The sequence below is a fragment of the Boleophthalmus pectinirostris genome, unplaced genomic scaffold (assembly GCF_026225935.1).
Source record: "Boleophthalmus pectinirostris isolate CB_2022bp ecotype Guang Dong unplaced genomic scaffold, ASM2622593v1 HiC_scaffold_6, whole genome shotgun sequence".
NCBI classification, from domain to species: domain Eukaryota; kingdom Metazoa; phylum Chordata; class Actinopteri; order Gobiiformes; family Gobiidae; genus Boleophthalmus; species Boleophthalmus pectinirostris.
This window is the reverse complement of record NW_026571447.1, coordinates 14,522,923-14,547,913: the sequence shown is the minus strand read 5'-3', so window position 1 is coordinate 14,547,913 and position 24,991 is coordinate 14,522,923. Positions and strand designations below refer to the sequence as shown.

At 41.9% G+C, this 24,991-nt stretch overlaps 1 protein-coding gene across 1 annotated transcript in view; it reads right to left on the bottom strand.

The window, feature by feature from the left end:
• Window positions 1–1,004: 1,004 nt before the first annotated feature.
• Window positions 1,005–24,991, bottom strand: part of LOC110174418 (forkhead box protein O6-like) — a 37,400-nt gene continuing 13,413 nt past the window's right edge. The window contains exon 2 of the mRNA XM_020940522.1: window positions 1,005–2,642. Coding sequence (XP_020796181.1) covers window positions 1,005–2,642 — 1,638 coding nt within the window. The remainder of the gene's footprint in view (window positions 2,643–24,991) is intronic.

Sequence of the window (24,991 nt, the reverse complement as noted above, 5' to 3'; positions counted from 1 at the left end):
TCTTGGCACATTCAGTGAGAGAGGCGAGCACCAGCACGGACAGCCAGGGGTGAGAGATGAGAGGACAATGCGTTAGATTCTCAATAATGACGCATCGCTGCAGCATCACTTTGCAGATTAAAAGCAAGATGCTGAATTTCAATCAAGCCACATTAATGGCTCAGTGTGAAGAATGGTTACTTTGTCTTCGATGGCAGGAGAGAGAGAGGACAGAGGGGGGAAAGGATGAGAAAAAGCTAGTGCAAAAAGCCCAGGTGAAACAAGAGGATATGACATTTTAATTTGCCAAATTGCATGCTCGCCAGTAATGATAGACTTTATTTAATGATATGGTGGCAACATTCTATTATGGAGGGCAAGAGAACTTTAACAAAATACCAGATTTTAGAGAAAAGTCAAGGTTCTAAAGACTGAGGATCATAAAAACATCCAAGTAAGATTTTAATAAGTGGGAATGCCATTTTGAACAAGAAAGTTAATTCTATATCAGATAGTTTATATCCGTATTTTTAAAACAAGACAAAAACATATCACCTAGTTGCCAGTGGTTGCATATAAGGAAAAAAATCCCATTTTAATTTGATGCCAAGTTGTGACACTTTATCAACGGAGCTTGTGATTTCCTCATTTGTTCCTGTCAAAGACTGCAGCCACCATACAAAACATGCCAAAGTCTGCCTGAGTGCTCAGAGGAAGCAAAGCACTAGGAGATGTGACCCACTTGCAGTAAAGTGCATTGAGAATTTAGTTCTCACAGTAGATGAGAAACAAAGTTGGGCAAGCACAGCTGAGAGATTGTCATCACAGTATAGCTGATCTAAGGAAAAACTTAATGTGACATGAACTAGATCTCTCAATGGGGGGAAGGAGGTAACAGAGGAGGGGCAACCAAAGAAGTGTCAGGATATCAGGGAGAAGGGTATTGGTCCTCTAGTCAAGAATGTCAGTGTTAAGCACAGTGCGATATGGGTAACAAACATGGTTACAATGTAGTATCCTCCCCTTTAACCAGGCACCCAGCTCTGGTTACTGTGAGCTTGTTGTGGTCCACTCAGTCCGCTCATGCCCATTCCCATAGTCACACCCATCCCCATGCCCATTCCAATGCCCACGCCCTGGGCCAGAGAGCAGTCAAAGTTAAAGTCCATCTCCTCCCCAGAGTCCATGATGTCATGGAGAAGAATGGACTCCACATCACAGTCTAGGCTTCCATGGAACATGTCAATATCCAGGTCTGCTGGTAGTCTCTCATGTGGGAGGTGTTGGTCATAGTTATGGTAGCTGCCGTTTCCACTGCCCCCCATGCCCTGGCCGTGATGGTACTGTCCATTAGAAATGCCTTGGTGTTGAGGGTCCGGATAATGGCTGTGACGTGGATGAGGGGCAGCAGCCACATGGCAGGAGTCCTGGGGCATACCGAGCATGCCAGCAGGGTTAGGGGGGAGCGTGGTGGTGGCTGGGAGGTGTGCGTGTGATGGGGGGCTGTACAAGTATGGGGCTTTGTGGTTGTAGGTGTGCAGCTGATTGTTGTTGCCTCTGGGGGTCAGAGCTTGTGCCCGAGGCGGCGTGTGGCTCTGGCTCAGACCATGACCATTGTGGGCCAGGCTGTGAGGTGAGCTGTGGTTGTGGTTGGGTGTATGGCTGTGAGTTCTGCTATGGCTATGAGGTCCGTTGTGGTTGTGAGCGTGGCCATTGAGGTGACCACTGTGGTGATTGTGATGGTTGGAGCCTATGCCGTTACTGGTTTGGCTCATCATGGAGTGGCTCTCTCTCTCCTGTCCTAACATCATGTCCTTGGAGCAGTACTGCCCGTTTGACGTTAGCAGGCTTTGAAGAGCATTTGTGCTGGAGTACGCCCGCATCGTTCCAGAAAAGCTAGCGGGCTTGTTCTCCTGAATGGTCTGCATGGGTGAATGGTGCCGCAACATGCCCATGCCAGTGCCTCCATAAACACCAGCACTGTAAGAGCCCTTCACTGCAGAGCTGTAGTGATAGACAGGGCTTTGGTGCTTGTGTCGCCCAACAGAAGAGTGGTGCTGCTGCGAATGGTGGTGATGGTAATCGTCTATTAACTGCTCGTCCAGGCTGATGGCACCCGTTAGACTGGCAAGCTGTGGCAACTGCTCCAAGGATGGACAGTGATTTCCAGCACCCATTGATGGAGAGCGGGCACTGGTGGGTGAGGGGTAAAGGTGCGGGGAAGTGGAACAAGACAGCACCCCCTCCTCTGGTTCTCCTGCCTCTCCTTCTGCAAGAATAGGTGACAAGCGTCCACTTAATGTAGACGCTGAAGAACTGGCTCTGGAGTGGAGGTCTGTCCACGCATCAAATTCCCCGTCTGTAGAAGTGACCCCTGAACCCTGAAGAACTTTCCGAGGAGGACTGCCATGGTCAGGTGATCCTTGGAGTCCCACCACAGCTGCTCCAGCCCCAATACCAGGGCGACCCACTCTTTTGCCCCTGATTCGGCCTTTGCTCTTCAGATATTTGGTGCTGTTGTCCATGGAGACAGCCCGGCGACGTGGAGCTTTGCCCATTTTTCCTCCATCTGGATTCAGCATCCACCATGAGCTCTTGCCCGTACCTTCATTCTGGACTCGGATGAACCGAGTGTGGAGAGACAGGTTGTGCCGGATAGAGTTCTGCAAAGAAAGAGAGAAAAAAGGATCAAATGGGTTGAATTTCACATTTGAAGTCATTTCTTTTATTCCTATCATTATTTATTTTGGATTATTGGATCAGGCACAAACTGGTGTAAAGTTATGTTGCCCAGGATGTGAATTATGTAGTGAAAAAAAGTTTGTAATTGAAACCAGTCATAAATTGTGTGATAATGTTTGGATCTTTAGGCCTTGACTCGTATGATCCTAGGTGGTCCCTCATTAGTTTGACATAACACCTCTATATTTCACTGTGCTTGGGGCTTGTGGGATGCCAATGCTATGTGGTATTTTCACAGAAGGAGATAGAGCAGGCAAACTTAAAAGTGTGTCCTTGATGTCAAATTATTACATCTGACATACTATCTTTGACTAAATCACAGATGTGCCCGATCACTGTGGCAGCTCATTGTCTTTACTCAATAGATAAAATACTCAGCCAGGTATATCTCTGTACTTTATTCAATCAGTGTCAATCGGTGTCATAGCTTTAGAAATCTGAGCCTGCACTGAAAAACACAAACACATTTTGAAAGACAGCTACAGCTGGCACCGAGCAAGACCCTGTCAACCTCAGCCAACCTGGAACGACCTGGAAGTCAGTCTTGAGGCGCGCTCCGTATGTACGTCAATCCACCCACTTTCATTTCCATCAATCCATCTGTCCTCCTCTACTCCTGCCTTCAGCCTGCCTGGTGTAAGCTGCTGCGGTGGGGCGTACTGTACGTTTGATGTGGGTGCCAGTCTGGCTTAGTGCCAGCGTTGTCTCCTCCACTGTTGTATCTGAGCTAGGACGGGGGCTGCACTGAGAATGAGCCAGGAGGATGGAAGACTAATGGATGTATCCCACCCTCTGACATCTACCTTCTCTTCCAATCTCCCTGTCCCTCCTGTTCTGTCTTTATCACAACCTCGGCTATTTTGTCACACTGGGCTAAGTACATTATTTTGCATGATTTTCAATTTCTGCACTTTTTTGCCTGCCCCGAAGCTGTCATTTTCCACTTTTACATTCATCTCTCTGCCTTGTGTTATTCATCACCAAATACTTTACATTATCCTCAACACTGTCATATGCACACTTTCAGTATTGTGTATTTTTCATATTTCATTTACATGTCGAGAGCGTTCCTGAATGCCAGGTTCTTGATGTGCTACTGAGTATGTGGTTGCAATTTCCTTCTTTATAATGGCCGAGGCATTTTGACATTGAATCTGGAGAAAAATATCAAATCAAAAGCGACCCCTGTGGTTTAGGAATATCCTACTACAATAGGTAGTAACTGACTGAATGTACTCATACTTCTGCCATCTCTATTATGTAGAGGATTATTTGTATTCCCACTGAATTGCGTGGCAGGGAAACAAATAAATCAAATTGCGGTACATAAATGGGAGGCGAACTGAATTCAGGTGATCTGTGAATGCTTCCTTGGGTTATCTCGTTGTGACACCTTCAACACTGGGTAACCATGGCGACCGTGTAAACGTGCAACAGCAGAACTATATCATATTGTGGTGAGAGTCAAGAGAGAGTGGAGAGGGGGGATGGGGAAAGGATGCAAGAGGAGGCGGTTGTTTGATGCTGCTGCTCCAACACTAAACAGCCTTTCATGTCGGCAGTGCGGGTCCGCAGGGGATGCCCGCTCCTGCTTCTGACGGCTCCTGTACGTGCTGCGCCAACTCTCTGTCTCACCCAGGGCCCAATCACACACCTATCAGACCACTCCCAATCATTCTCATCAATTTAAGCATATCCCTCTTCATGAAATATATTTAATTCTGTATTTCAGTCCATATGGGACATCTTTCCAAGAGCCAAACCACTTTATGTTGCAATTTAGTGTGACCTGTTAGATTCAAATCTCAGTTGATCCTGTGGTATGAGGGGAGCAGTCCCACTGAACTTGACGGGATTTGCCCTCATCCCAAACCCTCTTTATCTGATGAATCCACCTGCTACAGAGATTTGTGAGATTTCGGACAGTGGCCAGCTATCATCATCATGCGAGCCGGTGGTTTCCTGTCCTGTAGTTTCCACCACATTAGTTTCCCTTTGTTTCCTTCCTGTCAGCGTGTGCCATGCAGTAGCTAAGAATAGCTCTAGATGCAGGTGCTTCTATTGTGGGTGTGGCTGTGTGCACCTCCTGTTGCCTGAGTCTGAGTCAGGGGCAATTTGGCCATCCTATGGCCCTCACGCCCCCAAAACAGGCAGTCACTGCTAATCCTTCTCCATCCCCGAGTAATCCCAGACAATCCTTGGCTAATCCCAAGTTGATTCAGGGGCACTCCCAGCTGGGTGTCTCATACAGAGCCATGCCAGGTCACCATGGACACAGCAGGCAGCCAGAACAAGCTATGATCCAATAGTAATACAGCGAAAGAGAATGTGAGAAGCAGGGAATATGGCTACTGTGAAGTCTTAATAGGATCGTGTTAAACCATTTTGTGAGTGTGTATTTGAGTAACACAGTGCAGTTGTTGCGACTGAGCTGATGTGAGTGTGTTTTTCATACTTCAGAAACATCTACTACCTGTCTGTCCTTGAGGGTTGGCTTTGCCAGATATTTTGCCCCTACGGCTTGAACAGAATAAAATTGAAAACTTTATTATGTATTAAATATTCATACAACGGAAATTCTCATACAGCCCACCAGCTTGCCACAGCAGATGAATGAAGCCTATAGAAACATACATTGATGGAGGAACACACATCACGCCTAGGTCCATGGAGCTACTTCCTATTCAAATCATACCCCTTTAATACAAAGGGCCACATAGAGAGGCCTCTAAATAATGAATGAGCCGGAGGGTGCACCTCTGCAGAGATGCCCTGCCCGCTCCCATAATAGTGGGAAGCCCAGACAGAGTCGTAAGTAGTGGTGTGAGTTCTTTGTTTTGCTGTCAGTAGTGCTATCAACAGGCACCACTAAATCACACTGATGGGACTGATTCAGCCATAATGCAAAAGAGAATGTTTATGGCACAATCAAAGCTAATTAAGGCCAACAAAGTTTTCTCTGTGGAAGCACAGACAATCAGCCCGGGGTCAATTCTTGTTAAGGGCTCAAAATCATGATTGCTGATTTAGACAAAGAATGGTCCACTATATTATAAGCCTTTATATCCCAATATTAAATGTGTAGGCTATTTTCACAATTACACACAGCACACCGGTCAAAAATCTTTATGAACTGAATATAGGTGCTGCAAGTGTGGCTTCCAAACCCTTCTACACTGGCCTGATGCCCAGCGCACCTCTTACGACAAGAGAAGACATTGAGGGGAAATGTATTGTTCTTTACATGAGGCATGGTCCACTGACTGGAATGGTGACAGCTGTGCTTAAAAAGAGTACAAGAACTTGGGACCAACGATTGGGAGATGGGAACGTCAAAATACAGCAAGGGGCCCCTAGGAGGCACACAAAGTGATGCCCTCAAAATGCCCCCCATTCTTCCCACACCCCTCATGGAGCCCCCCACCCACAACCCTCTAAAGTGTTTTCCCTTTTTACTCTCACCCACACACAGGCTCACCAACAGAGGGGTAAGGAAACAGGTCAAATGCTTTAAAGGACCTATCTTGTGGCCAATGTGCACTCATTCAAACAGAACTAAGAGAGGAACTATGGCCTGTGAGTGGGGTCTGGGAACGGGCAAAAAGAAACCACTCACCCGATTGACACAACCTCAAGGGTGAAGCTGTGTGGTGTGCCTGCCCATCGAAGAACACAGCAGCTGTTCTTGTAGTGGCACCGGGTAAAGCCGTTTGCCACACTCGACTGGTATTACCCAACCATTTCAAGCAGAATGGATCCATTATGTATCGTCAAAGGGTATACCTCTATGGTGCACATTCATTTGATAAGCCCAAATCAAGGGGGAGCAACAGACGCGCTAACTGCATTTATTGTGATGCCGTATTTGCCTGTGCAGAAGGCAGCAGGGATCAGGGGGAGGGGAGGTTTCAACACAGGCAGTTTTGTTCAGCACAGGAATGAGTTTTGTCAGCTAAGCTTGTCTCCAGGCTATTGGTGGAAATTAGCACCGGCTAAATATTCGCTTTTCGTGATTGATGTCACGGCTCGCGATGTCCCTTTGAAGCAAATAAAGAATTTAGAGCCATGTAGATTAATAGGAATGGGGGGTCTTATAAGTCTGAGGGGGACCTGAAGAGGGCCAGAGGTCTATCACATACAAACAGGACAGAAGGATGACAGATACTACAAAAAAGTATTAGTTTACTTGTTTTAGGTGTATGTGTGCAGGAAAAGTGTGTGTAAGAGAGAAAGAGATATTTAGCCATTTGCCTGAGAAGCTCAGCATCAGATGATTAAAATCCCTTTAGGAGGCTTCTTTAAGAGAGACAGATGGGCAGACAGGCCGGTTTTGGAATGCAATCAAATTGAAAAGATTAAAAGGAGCCTCTTTTATTAGGAGGTGAGAAACAGTTACTTCTCTGCCACATGCCATCATCGCCTCCACAGCAGTGGTCACGACTGCATTGGCATGCAAGGTACATCACAGCCCTCATTGGACAGGAAAATAAACTGTGGATTAGGAGTGGTATCTATCTGTGTATCACTGCGGGGTCTCTCTGAATTGGCAGTATTTGTACATTCTTGAAGGAAATACATGAAATGTAAAAACAACAATCTGTTTCTTCTTAAGTAAGGCTATTTGCCAAAAGCTGTCCTGGCATATTATGGACCAAACATTACTTAATCCTCGTACCAACCATTTCAAATGTGCATTCCCTTGGCTGTCATTGCACTTAATAAGTGAGTGAGCACTGTGGAATCACTGAAAGGCATTTTGTATCTGACCCCATTATTCCACTACACAGCAGGAGTGCCATTTGAAATAAAAGCTAAAATGGTAAGTGAGTGTGCTGTGTCTAGCTGCCTTAGAGCATGTATGGGCATCGGAGATGAGCACATTGGAGCTAGAGGGGATTCCTGGCTGACTCTGCACTAATTGTAGCCAATGGCAGACGACTCATCAGCTGAGATGCCAAGTGAAAGGTTGGCATTGGGGTGGCAGGGTCTGGGACAGCACCGGGCTGCCACAGCTTTGGTAAGTAAAAATAGAAACTGACAGATTAGCGGAGCATCTGAGACCCGGATAGGGGATCGGAAAATCCGCTTGTCCAATGCCAGAGACAGCTGAGTGTTTCCGGTGGGCGCAAAGGGGACACAATCTGGGCTCTACGTCTGACGCCCACACACTGTACAGGGGAGCCTGGGAGGGGCACGCAGGACCAGCACATGTAGGCAAGAGAGCGGGTGTGGCTGCTCCAGAGAGACCTGAGAGGGAGGCTGAACTCACGCACTCCCACAGCGCATTCACACAACAGGTGTTTGAGCTGGCCAACCTGTGGGGCCGGCCGCCTGCTCGCACTTCACACCTCGTCTAGGGAGCAAACTAACATTTTCCACTGGGCCTGCCATGCCTTTGTTAAAGACCAACACATTTGTGGAGAGGCTTTTACAGCTTTTTTTACAAGATGGGCCAGATATGCATGTGCGAGCATTTGCAAGTCAATCTGCATTTATGTGAGCGCCTGGGTGTCTATATTTGTGTATCAGTCCATTTAATAGCAAACAGGCACAGTGTGGATTTGATTATTGAAACCTCCCCCTGCTGTATACAAAGAAACTGTTGGCCAACAATGAAATCAATGCAGGCTCGGGCTTTTTCACACTCGGCCTCCACATAATCTCATTCATAACAATGAGAATCTCATTTCCCACATTCTAAAGGTCAGTGCACACCTCTGATCACACTTTAATAAACACCATTCTCAGCGTTTAATTTAATTTCAGCAGAGCAGCAAACTCAAAGGCAGCCGTACACATGGCATGCAAAATTCATCAGATTGTCCCTTTAATTGCTTCAATTTCACAGTACTGACAAGAGTGGTCACAATCGTACTGCGTGACAACACACATCTGCAGAACAGTTGCACAGAAACACACAGGATTAGTGATGTGACGTTTGTGAAGGAAAGGAGCCCGCTCTTTTGAATGGGTCCTTAATGTGAATGGTTAGAATCTGATTTAGTTTTTTTTTAATGAAAGATCAGCACAGAGTAGGCAACATGAGTGAGAGATTTGTGCACCAAAAACATATTTGGCATCACAATAACTGTTTAAATTATTGCTATTGTACTGCAACACTTTATTTAGATTATGGATAATTTCAAAGGGTAAACACTTCTACTCTCAGTCGGAACCATTTTAAACCTTGGTCATTTCTGTCAATGATAAGTTTGAGTTTGTTATTAAAATGAGTTGGCACTAGCTTCTGTCATATAAATAAATAGTAAAAGAGCCAGAATGGCTCTTTGAAGGGAACTGATCCAAAAGATTCGGATCCCATAAAAGAGCCAAACTTGCCATCACAACACAGAATACAGGGAGCAGGAGCCGGATATGGTCACATTTGTTCAGACCTTTCATCAGTTTGGCTTTTGGTTAAAAATGTTTACACTACTGTGATTATATTTTTACAATAAAGTATTTTTTAATGTCTGTAAGGTTGTGGATTGGATTCTAAAAACAAGCCACATCGTCACTGTGTAGAGAGGAGACTCCTTTTCATGTCTTCACTGTTACGGTAGAATTGCTCAGGGTCGTCAAGTGCAGTGCCATCCAAAGTCAGACAGTCATTACCACTTGCAAATTAATTGCTTAAAAAATAGAGACACACAAATAATCTTTTATGACTTGGATCTTGATTGCTAACATGAAACGTCTATAAAATCAGGTGGTTTGCATTTGCAAAATGAAGTTACTATTTTACTCTTTTACTAACATTCAGACTATTCTCTTGCAACGCCAAATTGCATGAAGAACTCATTTCTAACCTTTTTTTTTGGATAGAAACACCAAGCAGTTACTTTCCTAACATCCAACAAATCCTCAGTTTTAATCGATCTGAATTTTCATAAAACCATCTTCACTAATATTCTTGTTCCTCCCTAAGTAGTGGTTTCAAATTCTGTCATCACACCTTGTAAATCTCACCTACAGCACGCTGGCAACCTGTAGCGAGCACGCAAACCCAAGAGCCTTCAAAAACCACAGAGAGACACCTATGCACGCACACTCTCCACACACGTACCAGCGGCGGCGCACACATGCCGGCATGACACAAAGCCTGGCACACCGGGCACACTCATTACCGCAATGCCAAGCTACCAGTTGCTAAGGAGACCTGTGGGAGAGGAGGGAGGGTATCCTTGTTGTTGCCATAGCAGCCCGGCTCTGCTCCCTGCCAACCCGGTCCCTCGGGGAGAGACAAGGCGAGAGGTGAGGGGAGGGTGAGGGGGTGAAGTGGGTAGGGAGTAGGGGCCAGCAGTTTAATAGGGCTACACAAGGTGCAGGAGAACTTCATTAGGCGAGGAACCAGGCTAGCACTTACTCACGCACAGCCCATGTAAACTCCCACTTATTTGAACACCTATATGGGAGAAAGGGTTGAATGGTATGCTTAGAATAAAAAGCAGGGGATTGGAAAAAGAGTGTTGGAAAGGGAGAGGGGGAGGGGACAAGAGAAGGGCAGAGGTGGGCGAGGAGAGTGAAGAACAAAAGAGAGTTAAAGAGGCCCTCTCCCCAGAATTGTAAAGATCTAATGGTGAAGCTTAGGCTAGTTTAAGGTTGTATCAAGACAATCCTCCCATGGACGCAGCCTTAATGCTAACCTTGACCTTGGCTTGAGGACTCCTCTCTGACTACTTTTTGTTTTCGAGCAAAAGAACGGTGAATGTGAAACCAGATATAGTAATGGATTTCAGTAGTATTACAAGTAATCATCCCACCATTTTACAAAACATGGCGCACTGTGAGGTAAGTAAGGTTGAGCATCATATAACACACAATTTTCTCAAAATAAAGTAATAATAATGAACTATCCCCAGCACTGAAAATTAGGGGTGTTGTAGGAATTAAATGGCAAAGTAGACAAGTAAGGAAGACTTACATTAGCTATGCTGCCAGAGGCTTAAAGTACAGTTATTCAATTTTATTATTCACTCTACACACTAACCGCCATGCTTGATAATCAAACTAAACTAATGTGTAGCCTCTTCTAAATGCTAGAATAAAGCATTAATAGCTGCTGTTAATCCTGGAATTCTGGGATCTATTGCTGTTTGAGGTGCATTTCCATTATTAAGTCATTTTTTAGCACTCTACCCTCTTTTTTTTTTTTTTTTTTTTTTTTTGAAATTATACATAACAAAAACAAAAATAGACCAAAAAAACTAAACAAAAACCTCCCACACCCCAACCCTCTCTCCACGCTCATCACACACACAAAACTACACAAAAACAGTGGGCAAACAAACATTAATGCAGCTTTCCTTTTTGTTTTTTGTTTTTTGTTTTTTTTGGTAGTTTTTGCTTTTTCAAGTAAATTTTTCCAACTGCCTCTAGAGTTATCCAATTGCAATAATACTAAGCTCATAAAACCTTAAACATACATTTTAAATGTTTCTATTATGAGAATTTATTTTCTCCAATGCACCACACATCACAATTTCAAGTCGGTGGTTGGTTGTAAGCCTCCTTGTCTTATACAATCATTTCTGATCAGGATAACATTCTCGAAAATATTCCTTTCTCAGTTTCTGGGCATTGCATGTTTAAATTACATCAATAACCATATGCTATGTTTTGAAATCCATCCATATTTCGTCGTATTTGAAACCGAGACCTTATGGAATGAAGCCCAGCTGAGTTCAGTCTCCACAGCTTTGGGTATTGGCGAGCAGTGCCTCAGATATCGACAGGCTGATAACCCATGATACTCCTGCCGGCCTCATATTCTCATAAATTTACTGCCGCTGTACAGTCTCAAAGAAGGGGAGCATCAATTTGGCATGAGCGATGTCTATGCGCATGGATATGGTTACACAGAATATCCAAGTTGTCTCTTCAGAAATGGAGCTGCCAGCCTGGTTCAATGCAATACTTTATAGAAGTGATGGAGAGAGACAGCGTTCAGAACAAAGACAATAAAAATGTGCCTAGATGTTAAACCAATTTATGTAGGTGATCTCAGCTAAGATATTGTCTAATACAGACTTTCAAGGATGACAGCGAGAGAGGTGTGGGCGATATGACAAAATGATGGCACAATTTCAGTTTGATCACAGTTCTTGTATAGAGGTGGCTGATACTGACAAGAATTAATATTTCTATATTTTTGCATTATCTAGATAACAATATTCAAATCAAAACTAGGCATCAGAAATGAGTGTAAAATAAGGAAACGTGTTGCCTGTATCAGTGTCTGGACTGAGGTTCAAGTACAGCACAAAATATGAATGGACCATAAAAGTAACCACAAAAGAGCAAAAATAGCACTTTATACTCTTGTTTGGATTCCTTCCTGATTTGAAGGTCATCCGTTGTTATAGCAATTCAAATCAAAATATTAAATATTTTGAAAGATGAAATCCTTCAAATCAGAAATGAATCATGAAACCCATGTGTGAGCATGAAGCCGCTTTAAACACAAAGCACCAGATTATGATAACTCATAATATTGGCAGATCATCAGAAAATTAGATTAGTTTGATTTTATATTATACATATGGCCCACCTCTACTGCAAGCTTTGACCAGTCGCATATCCCAGACTGCTCAGTCTATGTTCCATTTTCTGTCACTGGCAATCAATGGCAGGTGAAAATACTTCTGATAGTTCAGTTCACAGGCAAGGCAGGCCTCTATCTTTTTGTGAAAACTTAAGAAAGTTCGGATGCATGAAGGGCATTTGGAGAAATACTGCTTTAAATAAAGCCTTTTTATTTTCTTTTTAAAATATCTTCTGGTGCGGTAAATGTCAGACCTGAGCTGTTAGAAGCTTCTTCTGATTTCAAAGAGCGATATCTGTCAAAAATGATGAGATGACAAGAATAGTCATATCTGACAAAACAGACAAACGCACAGTTAATTCAAAACACGTAGATGCATCCTGTCACTAATTCAGCTTGACTATGTTACTATTATGTTACTTTAAGTTTCACTTCATATAAGCCTGAGGTATGCAAAGACTGAAGATCAAAAAGTCACTAAACTGCCAGATTGTGATATGAACATTATGGCTTGCACATGTACGTTCTATTATTAAATGGTATTATGGACTCTTAATTAAAAATACATTTACTCAATAAGAACAAAGTGTCATATGAAATACAAAACATTCTTACAAGATTAAATCAAATGCAACCAAAACAACAACATAATTCCTTTCCTTATCTCTTTACTTACTTATTTCAGAATAAATATCCCAATTAAGCTTACAAGTTATAGTTTTGTTAGTTATCTGAGATTTTTTTAAACTCAAATTTGCAATAAGTACAAATAAGGACGCAAAGCAATATATGTTCCGATATTTGCCGGCGAGCAATCTTATCACTACTTTTTCTTTTTTTCCTTCGTTCTTCTCAAGCCCTGAGAGGACCAAAGTTGTTCTCAGCTCCTCAACGGGAGATGCTGAAATATTAATCGCCACGCTCCAGCCGCAGACTAGTGAACACAATCGCTTCAAACTCCCACCCTAATGAGTGTGTTCATGAATGGCTAATGCGCACAGATGGGGGGCTGATGACTGGATAGATTGCAATAGGAAGGTTATGAAGGGTAGTGGGGTGTGTGGGGAGGGGGTGGGGGTACGAATTTCGACGCGGCATAGAAGCATGCCATGACCTTTCAAGAGCCTCCTGAAAACTTAATTAAGGCTAACCCCACCGCTACTTTCTCCATATGAAATGATAGAGTAGTCCTATCACGATAATTACTACAGTGACTTATAGTTCCATAAAAGAAAGTTGGAGCAATATTTTTGGGGGGTCAAATATTTATTGTGTGTGCTTTGTCTTTGCACTGCATTTTTATTAAATTATTTTTTGGCAATATGATATTTTAGTTTCACTTGCACATATACACTTACGTAATTATGCCTTATTTGACACCTGTCTCTTGCTATGTTTGATACTTATTTTGAATTTATGATTACTATTTATGTTTTTACTCTTTGTTATTGTATTATATATTTGATGTATGAGCTACTGTATTCAAATAATTTCCCTTGTGGATCAATAAAGTTTGTTTAAGTCTAAGATTTAAAGATGCACTGCATCCTTTCCAGTGGAGAGACCACCACCTGCTTGTCTCCATGGATATGTTATTGCTTTGCCTGGAATGTTCCACGGTATGACGTTAAACACATCCATGTAGCATTTATTCATTACAGGTGTTTCTGTTCAAAAATACAATATATCCCTCTATGAGTAGGGGCGACTCTCCACAGATCTAAATTGTAATTGTAGCATAATGATGCAAACTGCTCATGATACATATGTTTAGATTATACTGTGGAACATTTTACAGTCTCGAAGCAATAACAAAGCCAAGCAGGAATGTTACACATGTACACCTTTAACAAAATTATAAATTTAGAGTTGTTTTTGTGGTACAAATCTGCTCTTGGATTTTTGTGTCCATGGTATGAATTAGTTTCAGTATTATCATTTATTTTCTATATTTATTTGACTCATATATACTATATATATATATATATATATATATATATATATATATATATATATATATATATATATATATATATATATTTTTTTTATTTTTTTTTTTATACTGTGACAGGCCTGGATAGAGTAGTCCTATTACTCCAGTGAATCTGAATGTTTAGCCCCTTTGTCCTCTTCGTAGACTCCCAACCGCAGTGAACACAAAAGGTAGTCTTCTTTGTCATGTTGGAATCCGTAAACAACTGACAATGAACAAAAAGCTCGCAAGTACATTAAAACAGTTAAAGTTGCATGTCTTGGCTCGGCCCCCTGCATGGAGGCATCCCAGAAATACGAACAGCGGGGGTCACGGAGAGCGAGATACAAAATGCTTTCACCTCGTGTGCTATTTGTATCCACGCAGAAGTTAGTAAGGAGTCCTGATGAGCTGGAGTCTTAAGAACTCTCAACCTGACGCTATATGGGATTTGTAAGGCCAAAGTAGTGTCTCAGCATGGATACTAAGTGAATGTGGATGTCTCCCATGCATATTTTATACTGCGGTTTGACCTGTTCTTTCACCTATGGGAACTTTTTCTACTCTCATCAGTTTTGTGGATAATTTAGTTTAGAGGAATATAAAGGGATTGAATTAAATCTTTTTTTTGTGTGTGCAGCGCTCATCTTGCAGGGCTTAACAAGATTGTTGAGTTTGTATAAAGGTGCATTGTGTAACTTTTCTGGTACAGGATCTGTCAAATGCTTTTCACCATGGAGATGTTATACAAAGTTACAGGGCAGGTACATAGACATACATAGAGACAAGCCAGTGACAGACCCCTAACCAAAATGTTACATAGTGCACCTTTAACCAAGAGAAAGTTAAAGAATCAAACTAAATCAGAATATGACTGACAGGTTAGTTTATGAGTTGACAAATTGGCTCTAAGAATTCTTTTTTTATCAAAATCAGAGTCAGCAAAGTTCTCTTTTGGGGTTCAGTTTTTGAACATTTTAAAATATATATAACCTGTTGGAACTGTAATCCTCTATAAATAAATGCAATTGTTAGCCAAAAATTGAAGTTAAAGATAAACCAAACTGAATAAGCACAATGTTAAATATGCAACAGTTCAATTCATTTTATATCAAGGGTTGCAAATGCTCCAGCAGAGGGACAATCTGGAACCACTTTCTGTTTGTTAGCAAAATAAATATCTTGCATAGTGAATTTTCCTCGCACCCATAATCTCTTTTTGAATCAAATACTCAAAAAACTACAACATTTGTAACTAAATCTGAATTAGACATGCATTCAGCTTGTCATGATGATTACTACATCAACTTATAGTTCATTATATGTAAGATGGAACAATACATTTGGGGGCTTTATATATATAATGTGTACATTTACTTCGTGCTAGTGGTTATCTTTTGTTTAGTGGTTCCTTTTTGAGGTACCATGCAATTGGAACAGTTGAAGTAAGTAACGTCTATGATTACAAATTGACAAATTTGTTTTTCACTCTTCTTTATTGCAACTCAAGTTTTTTTTTTTTTTTTTAAAGGTGCGCTGTGTAACTTGTCAGGTGGAGGGTCTGTCACTGCTGGTTTCATGGAGATGTGCCTTGAATGTTCCACAGTATGGCCATAAACTTAATCTCCATGGAGACTTGCACGCCAATAATTTACTGATTTGTGGAGAGGCGACACACTCACAGTAAGAATGTATGTTTTTTAAAGATATTTTTGAGCAATAAATATCATTCCTGAATAAATGTAAGACAGATTAGTTAAATTCCACATTGTGGACAATTTAAACCAAAGCATCTCCATGGACCATCACCATGTTGTGGACCCCCTCCAGAAAAGTATACAATGCAGCTTCAAACAATATATTATATTTAGAATATGTTTTTGAATTTTTTAATAGTCCACACAAAATGTAGTTTTCACTAGTGTCATAACTGAACATTCAATCCAGACAATCATCATAAGTGCTAAAGAGTATTATTGTCATCGGTTTAGGACAAGCTGGGCCATTGACCAACTGATGGCGTATTACACAATAGGGTGGCTATCAGCCTAATTACCATTACCATTTTTTTATTTCTTGCCTGACGCTAACAACTATAAGCAGTGTTAAAGAATTGCCGCTGAGTGCATCTTCCCAGGGTACTCCATTACCATAGAGGCCACCTATGGATTAAGTGCACCCAGCATGTACTCGCATAAATAGACACACATGCACAGACACACTCTCTAGGCTTCTAATTAGAGAAGTGAAATGGTGTGACCTAATTCCTAACCTCTCCGCAGCAGTCATGATCCGAGGCTACGCTCTGATTGGTCGGATTACAGGGGCCAAGCGAACGGTGCCCCACAGTTGGGAGTAGGAATGGCCAACGTCAAGTAAATAAATCAGGGCAGTTTCTTTCTGGATGTCTTCGAATAGTGTTTTTGGAAGTTTCTTTGGGAGATTTTGTGTCTTAAAGTCACATCTTTAGTTTAGTATTAAGTACATCTCACCAAAATGTCTCTTTGAGTAAAATTGCCATGAAGCTGAGACAATGTAAGGCAATGAATCACAAACAATAGGCATTTCAGGGTAGTTTGAGTCAGGTATCAAACAAAACAGCTAATTCTTCATCACAAAAGAAAAGACACCACGACATCACAACTTCACTTTTTGTCAATAAATCATTTATCAGTCGGTGCCAACATCTCTCTTTCCATCCAAATATGACATTTCTAAGCCAAACTTTCCTTTTTAATACACAATAGATCACAGTGTTTTGCAAAATAAGTTTTACAGTGCATGGCCTAGAAATAAACAAAAAACAGTGGTATTGTTCTATGAGTATGAATTCAATAGATAGGCAAACCAATATTTTGTATAGCAAAGTACTAAAAACAACTTATTTCTGAATGATTTTGGTCAAGTGTGTTTAATGTACGCTGCATTATGGAATAAGACAGTGACACAGAGATGCAAAATACGATACTGGTATTGAATATCAGTTCCATGATATTGATTCAGACAATATCCTGTTTGGGCCTTTAGCATTCAGCATTAGAACAGAAAAAGCTGGATTGGTGAATCCCTAGGCAAAACACACACATTCTACTGGGATTTTAGCCAAAAGGTAATATATATTTATTTTTTGATAAAATGGTCCATAATCTATATAGAAACATTGAAGCTACATTCTATTTTCCTTCAAATGCAAATAAACAACCATCATTTTACGTGTCCCCAAGCTATCATTAGCAAGCCCTGATGTCCTATGATCACCTCCACGACTCACACGTGTCCATCACATGAAATTTCCCCATGTCAGACGCAGTTAGATGGACCCACATTTACACTAAGTGCGTGACTGCTGGGCGGGCCTATAAACATGGCCTATGTGGAGTAGTGTCTGATGGTCCCATGGATGCACAAATACCCATCTGTCAGCAGCTTTGAGTAGATCCATGCATGTGAGAAAGTGCCTCACCTTTCGCCTGTGTGTTGTGTGTGTGTATGTGGCTGTATCTCTGAAAGGGGGCTGCCTCGTTTCCGCTTGAGCGAGACTGTCAGTGGGCATCAGTCAGCAGTCGGCAGTGTGGCAGGACGCTGGGATCATTAGTGGAAACCGAGGGGGCAGGATTGGAAGAGAGAGGCGTAGAATAAAAGGATGAAAAAAAAAAAAAAAAACACGGTCACATTGGTATGGTATGAGTCGTCCAGCGCCTCTTAATATCCGTCTTGAGAGCATTACACACACTGTGCTGCACTTTCTCTTTGCTGTCACGCAAGCGGCCCACCGCAAAGACCCAGCGAAGACCCCCGAAAGCGCCCAGTTTCCACCCGCCCCCTCCCTCTGTCACTCTCCCTCTCTTTCTCTGTGCTTCCACTCCCGGCTTGACCCTCCCTGTCCCTCTGCATATCTCTCAAACCCCTCACTTAGGCATACTGTATACACGCGCAGCTTTTATTTCTAGATTTGTCCATCTTTTTTCTTCGCTTACATCTTCCCTTTGCAGCCCATTGCTCCCATTTTCACCCACTCTAAATCGCACAGCCAATCCTCTCTTGGCGGCTAAGAATCATTGCTACTTGACCTACTCTTAACCGTAGCAAGGTGAACGAGTGTGCTACAGATAAGACATAAGCCCTTTCAATATTCATTCAATTCGCTACGCTCTGTTCATCTTACTGCCTTTTCAGTCTTCTTATCCGTTTTGAATATGGCTTATACTCTTCTACCTCTGTCAACCCTTTTCACACTGTTGAACCCTCAAACCTGCCTCTAACCTGTACTCAGATGCCCTATGCTGTACACTAGAATCAACATGTCTGACATTTCACAGACAGAACTAGCAAGTCCAAGCTACCTATGTTAACACAGATGCTAAAGTCCCTCCAGTGCTCTTACTCAATAGGTTTACCAGTATCCATCTGTTTGCATTGGCGAGATTAGGCCTATATCCTGTAATTTATTTGTCTCAATGAGCTTGGCTATGGCACATGCCCTGGTGTAGCTTTAGCATTACGGTCCCGCTGATGAAAACACTACAGAGTATTATGAGGTTAGAGCAAAGCAGTCTGGACACATGCCAGTACCGCTTGAAAAATTGAAGGTGTGCGGATGGCAGCCAGTCAGAAACGCAATTGGCATGTGAACATCTGCATGGGTATGAATGAGCAGGTGCAACAGAGGACAGCACGCCGGCTTCAAGGCAAACGCTAATGGGTTTGTCTGTAAATGTGTGTGAAGTACAAAGCAATTACATAAAGTACAAGTATGAAAAATATATGTCATCAGATTTTTTTTTTTTTTTTAATACAATCTTTAATCTTTTCACAGCAAATGATCTCTTTATAGTAGGGCTGGATGATATGGTGATAACAATTGAATCATGATCTGATCTCTGTTCTTACGATCTGTAATTTCGGTTGAACTGTCATATTGCGATTCACAATTACTCTGTTTAAGGCAGCTAGTCCATTCAAACACACACAGTTTTTCCCACTGATTTCTCTAAGGAGTGAGTGACAGCTTGATTTAGCCAATCACAATGAAGTGTGACTTGTCAAAAGAAACAGATGACTTAGTTTACCTCTTAAAGACAATTGAAAAATACAATAACGAACAAATAAATAAAAGTGTAATTGTGCCTGAATCGTCATCAAATTAAAATTGTGATCTGGCTCCAAGTAAATAATTTACATATCCAAGAAAATTACTTTTTTGCCCTATTGCCCACACATCAAATCTTTTATCAGAGCTGGGGACTAGCCCAAATGTTACACTGGTTTGTCACACTATGTAGCTTTTAGCAAAACAAGAACCCCAAAACGGCAGCGGCAATCTCTCCTTTAACATACACAATTTAAAAGAACTAATGCTTTCACTCGCTTGCAGCAAACTCTTTTCATTACAAACAGTAAAATTTAGCTCTGCATCTCATTCTCTCATGCACAGCCCTCATTTATTCCGATCCTAATTGCCATTCCGCACACACACACAGCTCTCTCTCATATGTACAAAGCAGGCTCCAAACACACACTCGGCATTGACCCAGCGGCATCCACTCAGGTCCTCTCTCACATCTCGTCGCCACTCATCTAGATCCCCGCCTGGCAGGTCTTTGGCCATGGGTCCCTTGTACGGATTTGAGAAAAAGACTACACTAAGCTGATTGCTGAAAGAGGAGGGGGGTCAAATTACCATCGCAACAAGTGAATAAAAAGCTTCTGGGGTCATGCTTTGACTTATGTAATACGCTGTGTGTCTTTATGTCTTTGTGTGTGTTCTCGAAGTACCATTCTCCCCCCTCAAGCGCCTAACCCACAGGCCATTTACCCATTTCGAACTAATTGAGGTATCTTTTTTCGGAAGCTGTTATAGCGCGCTTTTAATTATTTATTTTGACGGGAAGCAATCTGGTGGCTAGAGAGGCGCGTGTATACAGTATGTGTGTGTGTCTGAAAAAAGACAGAGACTGGGTCAGTGAGACTTTTCCAGGCTAAATGTGTGTTGGAAGGTGAAGCTGTACTGTACCCTGACTGGGCGATGTCTTGGGGGTTTTGCATGTATGAGCAGAGGGTAAAGAGTTGGCTGTGTACGCCTGTGCATGTGCATCATCTCCGAGTGCATGGCTTTCTGAGTGCAACGGGAGTGCACTAATGGACGCACACTTGAGCTGAAGTGTGCAGAGTGTAGCTGAAGTGCAGCCAAGTCTGGCTCCCAGTCCTGCTTGGAAGGGTTATAATCTACTCTCGCCACCATTCAAACTCTCTTTCTCCCCCTCTCCATTTTCCTCCCCTCTTCTTCAATCTTCACTATCTCAGGCCTCTCTATCAATTTAATATTTTCATCCCCACTTCATTGACTGAACCATCCGCCCGTGTCTCCCTACTGTCTCCCCATTAAATCTCTTTATCCTGCATCTTAGAATAAAGACGTGCGGATCAACATCATCGCTTGCCGTAGCCTCTTCTGAGATGCCCCCTCCCCGCTGTGCAGCCAAGAAAATGAAGTAGGGGACGACTTGTAACCACCAGTCGCCTTGACCTTTATCAAGCTCCGGCGCCTGAGGCAGGGTGAATGAGAGATTAAGAAAATGACTGAGCATCATTAACCCCTACCCGTTAGCGCACACACATATTTGGCACACGAGCGGCGTTCACAATGACTCGGTTGGCTTTTTTGCATTTGGCGAGCATTTTTTGGCAGTTTAGAACAAGCGAAAGCCAAATGTTCAAACTGGGAACACCGCTTGTGCATTCAGTGTCATGTCACTTCAGACAAAAAGGAATAAATGGTGAAGAAGAGGGGGTCGCCATGCCAGCTCAGATTGTGCACCCGTGATTGATCTCTTCACAGCACTTCCACTAATGCCAGGTCCCGTTGTGAACCAATAGACGGTGGAAATAGAGCCAGCCAAGAGACCAGGGACGCTGTAAATCTGCAATAAGCATGGGAAACTGAGGGAGTCAACAGGCTGAGTCAAGGATCCAGAACTTGTATTTTGTATTTGAGTTAACATTTGAGTTAACCTTAATGGTTCATTTAGTGCAGTATGGGTGACTAAGGGTACGCAACAGGAAATGGTAGCCTGGCACAACCTTACAGGCAAGTAGGCTAGTTGTGGAGTTAATCAATCCGAAGAGCTACGCACGCGGCTCTAGCAAGGCAAATGCTTTAGTCTTTAATACTGGTCAATCTATTGAAGAAAACATTGGGATATTGGGCTTGTGTCTGCTACTTTATTATAATCTATGACACTTGTGGATCATTATGTTTTACATTTATGTTTACATTTTAAATCGCAATATTCATCTAAAATGACTTAATAAAAGACACAAGTACACTGACTTCTGCTTTAAATTACTGCAGTGCCCAATGGGAGCTGATGTCACCACAACAAAAAGCCATGTAGCTTTAGACAACTCTGTTGGATAGCTGCAAATCACACTAGTGAGCTGCAGATTTTTTTTTTCATTTGTACCAAAATTACTACACAATCCTGCTGCATCACCAATTAAATTGGAAAACTAAATAAGTACAGAGGAGTGAGCATATTTGTGGTGATGAAAACGGGAGTTGATCGGCAATATGGCGTCTTGAAAATAAGAGATTGAAGATTACTCAGACTTCTACAAATCACTCCAAATACAACTTTGAGGGGGTAAATGACAAGGGGGAACAATTATAACATGGTTAAAATCTCTGAAAAGTCGATTTTGCATAATAGCTCTGCTTTAAGAATGATTCAGTCTTAGTAACTACTTCATTAAGGGGTTAGTAGTTAGGGTATTAATCAAGCAGTTACTAAGCCTCAATCACTCCTGTTCAGCTGTTCATTAAGAGTGAAGTCTTTATTCATGCTTAAAAGCTAATTAAAATGTAGTTATTATAAAGTGTTGCCAATGTACCTTTGGTATTTACAACCCTGGTGCTTACTTTACAATTACAAACTGTCCTTCTGTAAATAATCTGCTATACGTACATCTAATAATTGGCTGCACATATCAACAAGTCCACATTCATACAGCAATCACAGGGTACCTTTGAAGTCAGTCCAAGGCAAGTATAAATGAGAGTGAAAACTTTGTCAAAAAGGAAATCCTGCACAAAACTACCAACTCAGAAGCCAAGTAACTGCACACTTGAGGATATTATCCACAGATGGCAAATAAGATCAATTACTGCAAAAATATTTTCATGAAGAAACAAGTTGTACCTAAGCTTCCTTGAGTATTTTGTCACTATCATCCTCACATATCCTGCATCACTCTCTGGATACGACGAGAACCTGTGAAGGCCAGATGTTAACCGTGATGGCTGCAGCCTTTTGCCAAGCTCGCAGTACCTCTAATGATGGATCATTTCTGTCTCTTCCTCCCTCTGCCGGTGTGTGCGTGCGCCTGACTGGCAACTGTGCATGTGTGGCCGCACTTCTCCTTCCAGTCAATCAATGAGCAGAGACAATTCCCCGAGTGACATTTACGGCGAAGAAAGACAGCCATTTATCACTTTAGTTTTGGGATAATAAAAGAATGACTGAATGAGCCCGTGCGTGTATGCGTGAGGGAGAGAGAAGAGAGAGCTAAAGATGAAAAGGGGATTTCAAAAGCACATGAAAGGAGCAGGAGAAATAGCGAGGGAAGAGGGAAATGAGTGATAAAAAGGCTACTTTGTGCAGAGTGTGAAATAGAACAAGCGGAGGGGAGAAGAGAGGACTGCTGAGTGAGTGACAGCAGCAAAGAGAAAGAGCGGTGAGCATGAAAAAAGCCCCCGGTACGTGAGGGAAAATCACGCAGACAGAGGAAGAGGATCGAAAAAGGGCTCTGGGCAGGGAGAGAGAAAACTAGGAAGAGACAGGAATGAAAAAAAGGAAAAAAAAAAACAGAAAGGGGGAGACAGTGGAGAGCAAGGCAGACGGACCAAGTTCATTCAGGGCTATGAGCGGTTCAGACCTCACACGGACAGCATACCAAACACCAAGCCCTGACCGAGATCCATGCTACTGACATACAAATCCAAACAGGAGAAAGGGGGGGCTATACCTTTTATAAAATACAGAATCATAGCCAGCTGCTCTCATGATCACCTCGTAACCTAAGCAACCCGGCTATAACCCCAATCGGGTCCAGCCTCGGCGCACATATGTTAGCTCCCACACAGATTTGATCACACATGGCTAGGCTGACACATGGCTAGCCAGACACGCCCCATAAAGTGAGGTTATTCCCCAAGGGTCACTTTCCCCTGTTCAGCTCAGTTTAGCTAATTTTACGATTTAACAGCAAATAGTCAGGCATTCAGGCATTAAGAGAACAGCTTCCTGCTACTGATGTGAAAAAATTTGAAAATGCTACTAAGCAAACTGAATCATTTTTACATTTTACTAGGAAACATGAAATAAATATATTTGTATTTATGATATAATGCAAGTAATGGGTAAACTAGTCTCATTTACAACTTTAATAAATCATATAATTGTGGGAAGATGATTGAAAACTAATTTATATTTCAGTTAATGATGTCTTAAAAATGTGAAAACCAGAGCTAGTTCATTTTACATGTTTTGTAGTGGTCCAAAATTATTATTCACTTGCTTTTCACAACTTTCAGAGACCACTTCCGAGTTTTGCCATCATGGAAAAGCTAACAACTAGCATGCTGACTGCACACTTCCTGAATGTCAGACAATAAATTGCTTTATAATTAGATGCAGATAGTACATAGCGGAGTGAGTCTAGACCTCAAAACCTGTTTAGACATTATATCTGTACTGGGGCACAGCAAATGTAGCAGAAAGGCAAATGCATTGGAAAATATCAGGCACAGGCCCTTTAAAACAGCTCATTTTGTGTGAGTGAATACTAAAGTGGCAAATTTCACTAATACAGGGATGCAACAATACCCAAATCTCTCTATATGATATTTTCATGATTTTCATCTTACAGCATATTTATTGCAATATTTTATGAAAGAACAAAATTATGAATATGCTACTTTTCCATTAAAAATGCCTTGACAAGTGTTTGTTTTTTTCATAATACAAAGAATTACTATTTAAAAGTGCTTAATAACCGTTATTTCTTTATGTAGTCTGCACTGAAATAGAGCAAAGGATCATGTTCTATGTAGTTCCCTCTGTATTTAGCTATATCTGTGCCAAAACAATAAATTTAAAAACAAAGAGACTTGTGATTTGATATACTGTGATGGCTGGCAATATCATTGTGAGACTTTTTACAATACGGCATCACGATATTTTGGTTATTGTTGCAGCTTTATTTAATACCATATTTATGATCAAAACAATGACTACAGTTTCACAAATACATAGCTGAATTATCCTAACATACAAAGTATACACTATTGACGCTTGCATTACTTGCTTATTCCATTGGTAACTCTTTCCTATCCATCATCCACAATGAGTCAAGACTAACTGCATTTCCCTTTAGTTCCACAGCCCTCTCCATCACCTATGGGACCTCCATCCAAGTACAGGTAAACAGATTGACCAAGCACTCTTCCCCCCTCCCACCATCATGCCATGCGCTGTACGGCAGGAGATGGACAAGCGCAAAGCATTGAGGTAGACTGGAGACGTGGCTGCCAGGAAGAGCCTGGGTGATGGAGACATTTAGCTTTCACATACATCATGTCATTTTCTAGGCCTTACATTCATGTGAACACAAATGCACAACAACATCAATCCATACAGGAAGAGATATCGGACCTCCAGAAAAAATTGAATTAGGAAATATGTGTAGCGTGATTT